At 30.3% G+C, this 9,145-nt stretch overlaps 1 protein-coding gene across 1 annotated transcript; it reads right to left on the bottom strand.

Moving 5' to 3' along the window:
* Positions 1-557: 557 nt before the first annotated feature.
* On the bottom strand, positions 558-8,619 carry LOC111030959 (retinaldehyde-binding protein 1-like). Its single transcript, XM_022310712.1, has 6 exons — positions 8,114-8,619; positions 4,041-4,200; positions 3,566-3,818; positions 2,698-2,808; positions 1,846-1,948; positions 558-1,023 (listed from the first exon to the last, which is right to left on the bottom strand). Exons 1-6 carry the CDS (start codon positions 8,262-8,264, stop codon positions 863-865), a joined length of 939 nt encoding a protein of 312 aa, XP_022166404.1. The 5' UTR covers positions 8,265-8,619; the 3' UTR covers positions 558-862.
* Positions 8,620-9,145: the final 526 nt, after the last annotated feature.

Here is a 9,145-nt window from a genome sequence, read left to right on the forward strand (position 1 = left end):
TACTAAATCATACAATGTAATCAGGTAATGATAATTTAAAATTTTTCAAAAGTATCCATCTATGAGTTTTCTGCGTATAATTTGTTTATACAAACTGCCGCTTTAATACCTTTTTTTAAAAATATAATATGGTAGACATATATAAGCATGGTGCAAATTGAATAAAATAATTATTATTTTCACTCTAACGGCCAACGGGCACTGCGTTAAATGATTCTGCCATGAATAAGTTTTCCTTATCCAATTATCTCGGTCATCGCAACTATATACACAGGTATAATATGTGATCAGAAATATTTTTTCATGCTATAGCAATTTCATCTTTTTTTACTATTGACGTATACTCTTTTTGTAACAAATATTTGTTTATGATGAAAAAAATTATAATATTTTAATATGTAATCAAAAAAGCCTACCTATAGTTAACTTAAGTGTAAATTGTTTGAAATATTTGTTCATGAGAAACAATGCAATTATTTTATTTTGCGCCTTCATAAATTGTAGTGTTAAGGAATTGCGTTGGGTGCATATTATTTAAATCAATAATGTACGTTTGTTTGTTTTTTTAATAATAATAATGAAAATAATCATGACAACATCTGAAGAAGAGTACACAAATTAAATGTAGACTGTGAAAGAAACATAATACTCACATTATCATAGAAGTATATCAAGTATGTATTAGGTACATTATAATATAATCGTGATCAATATTAATTGTATTTGGTAAACACACTAACTATAGTTGTTATCGTAATATTTAGAATTGTAATTGTATTTTGTATGCATTTTTTAATCAGTGTCCACCGGTATAATATAATTATGATAAATCGAAAAAAATTTCTGTGAGAAAATATATTTTTCAATCGATATTCAATTGCTTGAAGTTTCCGTCGAACCCGAAGAGCTCCGATTGTTCATTGCTGTTCGCGTCTTTTGGCTTTTTGTCCATGTCCGCTTTCAACGAAAGTATTCCGTTCATGAACATATCTCTTTCCGCTATGATGTTCTCCTTGCAGAATTCTGAGGATAAATCATTCAAACCATATCGATTAAAATATTTAATGTCGGACTAGGTTTCAATAAAAATTGTAAAAAATTCAGTACCGCGGTGTCGAGAGCGACCTACCATACTAATTTCTGTTGTTGTTATCAGCGACTTTTTTTTTGACGATATCCTGCCAAGCGCTAATTAGGACATACGATTAAAGTTTATCGTGCTTAAGATTGACAAAAAAAAGTGAACCATTTTGCCCATGATTATGAGAGATCTATTTACCGCCGCCCACAGTAATGATGATTGGAAAGTTTACCTACTCACATCTTTAAGTAACTTTGATTTACCTATAAAACTGTTAATTACAGTGAACACTTTACTGACCCACAAACCGGAGCTCATTCAAGACTTTGAGTGTTAATAGTGTATTTTAAAATAAAAATGTGATATATGATTCAATAGCGTTTCCACTTTGCTTGACAGGCAGTTTCATACAAAATGGTGGATATGCATCCATACAATTTTACTCCATATTCGAAGATTTTCGGACGTCAAAGTAACCTTTTATAAGTTCTGTGTTGTTATTATTTTTTTGTTGGAACATTTTTTCCTTAAAAGTCTTTTTAATGTAACAACTGTTTTTGATAAATTGATATTCAATAGTGTTAATTTAGTTAATACAATTTTATAAAATATTTGTTGTTTTTTGTAATCCACAAAATAATTGTTAAAAAAACAGGTAGATCGCTTTCAGCACCAGTGAACTTAAGGTGGTTTTCACTACACCGTTACCAATAATATTTTATAATATTAAATTGCATTATAAAAATTAAATATAATGTACTCACCACCCAGTTCTCTGATAGTTTTATCGCTACCACCTATATCTGACGGAACGCATTCTTTTTGGATATGTTGCAGTACGTCCGATGGGTTATTGTGCATAAATAGCTAAAATCAAACATGAATCGTCTTTGGATGTAACAATATAATATATTATTATCGTAAATGAATTTCAAATCGCATAAATGATTACTTTTTTGTAGAAATTTCAGACCACATAATTGTGTTTAACACGAACAATAACATTCGCGTGGTAGGTTCCAATCATATTAAAACTTAATATTCTACTGTCCATGGGAAAAATGAAACTATATGATTTATTTAACTATTCAAATTATTAATGATCACTTAAGTATACGCAATCTTAACTCATAGGTATAACTGTATAAGTCATATTAATATATTGTATAAAATAATTAATATTAGAGGAGTTACTTTTCTTTCAAAATTGTTATTAAATTGTGAGATTTTGAACATTTCTTCTAAAATTTCTCAACTTTACTTAACTCTTCATCATCGTCATTCGGGCTCTGTCGCTCCGACTACCGTTAAACGCTTACTGGAGAGGTAGTTACAATTTATTATATTACATATGAATAACTTTGAGTTATAATATTATTGTCACTTAACGGCATAATGTACATAAAAACATTGAAAACAAACACGCTGCCGAGTTCTAGAAAGTTTAAGACCATTATTCATTTGAAATGTAGGTAGGTACTTATAATATCTAACCTGGAGTACCTACAGAATTTCAAAGTAAATATTTATGCGTTTTTACATTATATAAGTATACTGTTTTACTGTGGCAATAAAGTTGACACAAATAGCTGAAATAATTCACTGAAAATACTTACACGAGATTGAATTTTTTTGGGAACCAGAGATTTTAAAATATTGAACACTACGGCTGCATACGATGGTACGTTTATGAAGTGTACCTGTATCAGTTTGTACGGGAAAAACGTCTGAAAAGAAAATATAATTCGTTAACGATACGTGTCTGTGTAATTAATAATTATAGAAACAATACGACTGACGAATATTGCAACAATTTACCGCACTTATTAGCGTTTACAGCGGAACCTCTATTTCATGATATCACTTCTATCCAACGATAAACTCTACATTTTTTTTAGGGAACCATCAATTTTCATTTGTAGACTGTTATCATAATACTAATAATAAACATATCTATCTATTTATTATTATTATTTACAAAAATGTCATACAATAAAAACGAATTCTGGGTCCGTCAAGTGCGTTATATAGAGGCTCCGCTGTATTGTACCTGCAAAGGTACGCGCATTAATAACTTGTATGGTAATACAGTTAATTGTACGCAGTCAATGAGTATAATATGTAGTATCGACTATCGAAGAATAAACCAAGGGTGGCCGAATTCCGATACTTTCGTTCATTCACAACGTTGGTGATAAATTTTGATTATCTATATACATTTTATTTCACTCTTCATCGGCTGTCATAGAACAATCGAAATATATTGTGATATTTATTGAACAGGTATTTTGAAGTTTATTATAGTTGTGTTTTTAAAGAATACGAAATTAAAATTTGTTGAATTGTTTGCATAATGATTTGCAAACTTCTACGTTATTTTTAACGAGCCATGGAAATATAAACTAGGATATCCTCGCATCGGCCATACCTGATACAGTGATACCTGTACTTAAATACTATTTAAATTCTTTAAACGATTCTTACCGAACACTGTAAAGATTTCCTGAGAAAATTCGGAGTCACTTGAGTGAGTACTTCGTTTTTGTTCGTCGTGGCCATGTCGTAAATGATGATCACGCCATTTACCGACTCCCGCTTCAAATTCCAGTCAATGCACATGTAAAAGTATTTCGTCCACTGATCCAAATACCTGCCAGGAACGTCTTCATCGGTGAGGTTTTTCGTCACTATGACCCGGTAACCCTCGTTCGTCAAATTGCTCGAAAACCCGAACCATCTATATTGCGGTACGCACGCATGACACGAAATAACCATATTATTAAGATCGATGACAAACGATTCGTAAGTTTTTTTCAAACATCCCATTGCCCCCCCCTCCCCTCTTTCTTAGAAGAAAATAAAACTCTCCCCTGAGTTATCATAATATATTTGAGAATAGATCATTAATTATTGTTTACGATGTCAAAAAATAATATTCTATAGTGTATATTATACTAACGTTTTTCGCATTGCCGTCTGGACGTCATCTCCGAGCGGATCGCGGACGCCGAAAAATTCGTCGATCAGTGCCCGGCAGCAAAAATATCCGTCCAAAGATTCTTTTGTCCTCTCTATCCGGAGTTTTCGTCCGATAAAACAATTCCTCAACCAAGCTCTATCTGTGTGATAATTATACAACGGTTTTTTTTAAATTATAAATCGAAAATGCAGTCGATATTACATTGTTATATTCCAAATATTATTAACTAGATAAATAAATCACTATAAATAATGAGAGTTACTTACCACTTAAATGATTCCTTAAATATGTCCTTACATTTTATATTATATTATTTACACTTTTCTTTTAATGGTTAAACTGGTGGGTCGTGTAAATGATACAATGGAAATTATTTAGATCACTACTCGGAACTCTCAGAAAATAATGATCCGTTGAAATACGTGTCTCTTATTTTAGAAGTATTTATTTTGTACAGCCATAACGAAATGTCTACAAACAATGTTATATTTGTATCGTTATATTTAGGTCAACATTATATTAGTGGTTGTGAAGGTCATATTATTTTGTTTAGTTGATCGGTACTTTGTATTTCAAAGGTTCAAAAATATTCTCATTTTCAAGATTGTTTAGTTGTACACATTTCAATTGAATCTCTCTTAGAAAAGTACAATATCAATAAATGATATTTTGAAGTTTTAGGAACCTATTTATATATTTACAGTCAGGTGTTTCTTTTAATGAACGAATTAAATATTTTATTTTATTTCCGTCGCCTAAGGAGCAGAGAGTACATTTTTAGTTACAAATGCAATGATAATACATGGATAATGTTTTAAGAGGTTAATACTATTATAAAAAAATCAAAACTGTTCGTATGCATATTTATTTTAAAAGTTAATTCACATCGTATCGAAAAGTAATCAAGTGATACTTTCAATAAATAATTTGTCATGACAAAACCTTTTTTTAATTTTGTTTCGTTATTAAAAAAAAGTTTTCACTTTTTTGAATGACAGTAAACATTATTATGTTTAATTTCTTTTTCTAAAACACAATATTTTTTCTGAAAAAGTCATTACTTAAAATTAGAACGAATAATTAGTTTGTGAAAATTTGTTTTGTTCCCATAATGCTATTTTGCAATTACTTTAAACTGTGTAAAACAAAATATTTCCAAAAATGTCGGATAATAATATGACACTTTTTAATAAAATGAATGTTTCCTGTTGAACTTTAAAAGATATCACAATTCACATTGTATGTACACTATACTACAGTTATAATTGATCAGTGATAACCTATATTCTGTACGTTTTCTCGAAAATGCTTGTATGTGTGTTTGTTGAAAAGGTAATTTTTTTAATATAATAAATTATAAATTATAATCCAATTTGAGTATAAGAAGTGTGATAATCAAATTTGTTACCATTTTTTGTTGTAGTATTTTTGTTTTGTGTTAGGTTTCCTCATATTTTTGGTTTGATTATGGAACAACAATATAATTCAGTGTTTCGACGTGCTTATCTCCATGATATTAATATTTAAACATTTTTAAACAAAACATAAGGATAACACGGCGCTCTGGATAGATAATATAGATACACCATCAACTGTGGTCCTTTTCTCGTTTATCGATACCAAATATTATGGTTATTTTTAATGCAATTTCAAAAATAATAAATACAATGTCATGAAATATTTATTTGTTATGAGTTATTATTTATGGAGTACCTATAGGATAATATTACAATATTCATTGAAAATATTAGAAACGTTTTTATAGTATGTACACGATGTAGGTAATATTATCTACATTGTCAGTATGTATGTTGATTTGACAATAATAGAAATATAATTATATTAATGACTACATATTTATTGTAAATAATATTAAGTTATACTAATTGTCACCGTCAATAATTTCTATACATACTTATTACTTATATACTTAATACAATTATATAATTAGACAAAATAAGGTTACATAATATTATTTCTACAATAAATCTATGATGTATTTTTTAAATTATTTTGGTAGAAGATCGGTGATGTATCTTTTAAGTATTTCTACCAACCAAGAATAAAAAAGTCATATCTTCTTAATCCTTTACCTTATTACAATAAAATGCATATAAAACGCATTCAATAAAATAATACTTGTGGGCACCAGAAATTAAACACTGCCTATATTGATTAATAGAGTTACTATGTTTATGACTTTAACATTTTTAGCGGGTGTGGTACTAATGTCCAGTACTTAAATAAATAGGTCAAATAGCTGACAAACTAAAAGGATGAAAAACAACATTGACAGACGTAAAAAAATTGATTTTATATTGAGATAAGTATAGGTGTCTAAATCTTACATAATGTATTTTTTTAAATCGCAAGAAATGAATAGAACATGTTTTATAATATATTTATAAAAATGAAAATAGTGTATTAAACTGAGACACATTTTGCCAAATGCATTTTTAAGTGACACTTTATAAAAGTGTGACTTATGAACGTTTGTTAAATAATGGCATTGCAATGATTCATGGTGAGACAAAAATTCAGTTTGCTACAACTTGCAAAATGTATTCAAGTAATTTTACGAGATCACAAAAAGTTTCAAACACACTTCATAATTTTCAGATTGTATTTAATAATAAAAATATATTGTTTGATTCGATATTTGTAATTTTTAACAACACTCGATGTTATAAGCCCTGTTTTGCTACATCGACTCAACAAATGCATTTACAGTCGGTCGTCTAAAATTGTACATTAACACCGGTTAATGAAACGAAATTAAGGTAACTATAATGATATTTTATTAACAGGTTTAATTGCAGTGTAATATTGGGGATATATTTATTTTTGACCTTAGGTCATGTCATTGGTATTTTACCGTGTCAGCTAAAAAAACTTTCAGCTATTTTATTGTCGGTAGCTTGCATTTGGCGATTTTGGCCAAATGTCTATTTATACTATTTTTATATTTTTTTAACTACCCTTTTTAGTTCTTACATTATACATATATAGTAATTTTTCTTAAATTTCAGACATCAAAGAACATTTTTAAAAATATATTTATTTTTATATTTGATTCACAAATGACAGTAGGCTATACCTATAGGTAAGTAAATATTGTTTGTGTCACAAGTCAAACTCACTAGAACACGTGAAATGAAAATTGATGTTTATATTAATGACTGATTAAAAAGTATATTTTGTATAGATATCATGAATAATTATTTTTTTTTTAACAAATTTGGAATGTTATACTTGATTTTTGTACGGACACATACTTTGCACTTTTTAGAAAGTTTTAGGTCTTAAACAACTAGGCACTCAACCATATTATTGATTATCTACGAATATGAATGTGCAACTTATGACATACAGAAGGCCAAACTTTTTCTTTAAAATTCAGTTGACCGATTGGGTCAAGTTAAATGTTAAGTGTAAAATGCATAATAGTGTCATAAGTGTAATCGAACAAAAACCATTTATATCGGATTCGACTATTCAGCGTCGACTCATAGGCAGAAATCAGTGATGATTAGGGGAGCGAAGACTAAGTAGTACACTATAGTAATTAGTTCTTCTGATTAAATTAATAAATTAACGACTCAATAATATTTCTGTTTAAAATACTTTAAAAGTGTTTAAAATTAGCCATTAGGTACCTAATAAGTAATAATATGGTTTTTTTACTACGGTTAAATTGTTCAGTTCAGTGTTTATCATACTTTGGTACGCCTACCACTAGCGGTACGTAAATGATGGTACTCAAAATGCCACCAAGTGATAGAAAGGATAGTAAATAAATGAATATTAAATATATTTGTGTTTGAACACATTGAAACAGACATAAGTGGTACCGATAGATTAATAATATACATAGGGATACGTAAAGAAAAATGTTTGAGAACCACTGGTTCAGTTAGTAAGTTGTCTTGTTGGAATCAATAATTGCGAGGTAAGCTATAGTGGTACACTCTCAGGTGTAATGAGTTTTGCGTAATTATAAGTCTCCCCTTCAGAGATTTCACAAAATTTTCGCTCATGGTCGTCGTGCTCACCGGTAATGTTTGGCAAATGAGGCATGTCCCTCAACCACTCGATCAGTTTGTCCACCTCTTCGTCGTACGGTTGCAGTTTGTGATCTTGACCGGTCGTCTGAAGATCGTCAGTGGCCGTGGCATTATAGTTCTTACCGTCGTCTTGTTGCATTTCGTGATGTTTTTATCGCGAGATTTAGATACGAAATATAATGAACGGAGATACGATATTAATGTTGTGTTTATATTATATAAACGATGGTCGTCCGCTTACGACGCCGTTGTCATCGACGCGCGACACTGCAACAGGTGTGTTGACAAGGCGTGTGGGTAAGGTGTAACTCTAGTAGACAACCGCTGACGGGTATTTGGTTGTAGACCGATCGGCGACACACACGGTTTCGGTATACCTTCCAATGTTTTCGTGTCACCATATATATATATATGTATATGTATTATATAAATATATGTGTCTATGCCAGTAGAACGTGTACTTATACCATAAAATATATTGCAATCCACTGAAACCATCACCGCGGTCGTTAATAACAATGCCATATCGCCGTTTAACGCGTTACTAACACAATTATGTACGGGTCCGCCATAATATTATATCATTAATACAATAATATAACAACTTACGAACATCATTACCGTCGACTCATCACCGCGCATCGTGTGGTTTTTCGAATTTAATTAAGTTTTGTTACGAACATGTTTTCTGCATATTTCGCAAGTCATGTTTGTATTCCGTCCCTTGTATAACACTGGTGATTTCGTGACGTTCATTTCGGTACTCGATTTTTATCGTCGTTAAATTCAAAGCGACCAAAATTCGAGAATATTGCAGACGTTAAACTGAATCTCACCAAATTCCCGAAAAATCCAAGTAGTCCAGTCACAATTACTTTGAATTCGATATGACTGCGCAGTCGATTGAGTATTATAATATACGTACCGGCAATGACTATTGAACGAGAGACAAGAACGGTTGCGAGGGGAATGTCGTACATGGTACATCCGATTTCTGTTTTTTTTTTAAATCACAACTTA

This window comes from Myzus persicae, unplaced genomic scaffold (genome assembly GCF_001856785.1).
Source record: "Myzus persicae strain clone G006 unplaced genomic scaffold, MPER_G0061.0, whole genome shotgun sequence".
NCBI lineage: Eukaryota > Metazoa > Arthropoda > Insecta > Hemiptera > Aphididae > Myzus > Myzus persicae.

What these genes read in the sequence shown, in the direction of transcription:
- LOC111030959 (XM_022310712.1), bottom strand. Translation starts at nt 8,264, where the DNA reads ATGCAACAAGACGACGGTAAGAACTATAATGCCACGGCCACTGACGAT. An exon ending in TCATTTGCCAAACATTACCG is followed by an intron (nt 4,201 to 8,113) that starts GTGAGCACGACG and finishes ATTATCACACAG; the next exon opens with ATAGAGCTTGGTTGAGGAAT. An exon ending in CCAAAAAAATTCAATCTCGT is followed by an intron (nt 1,949 to 2,697) that starts GTAAGTATTTTC and finishes GTTTGATTTTAG; the next exon opens with CTATTTATGCACAATAACCC.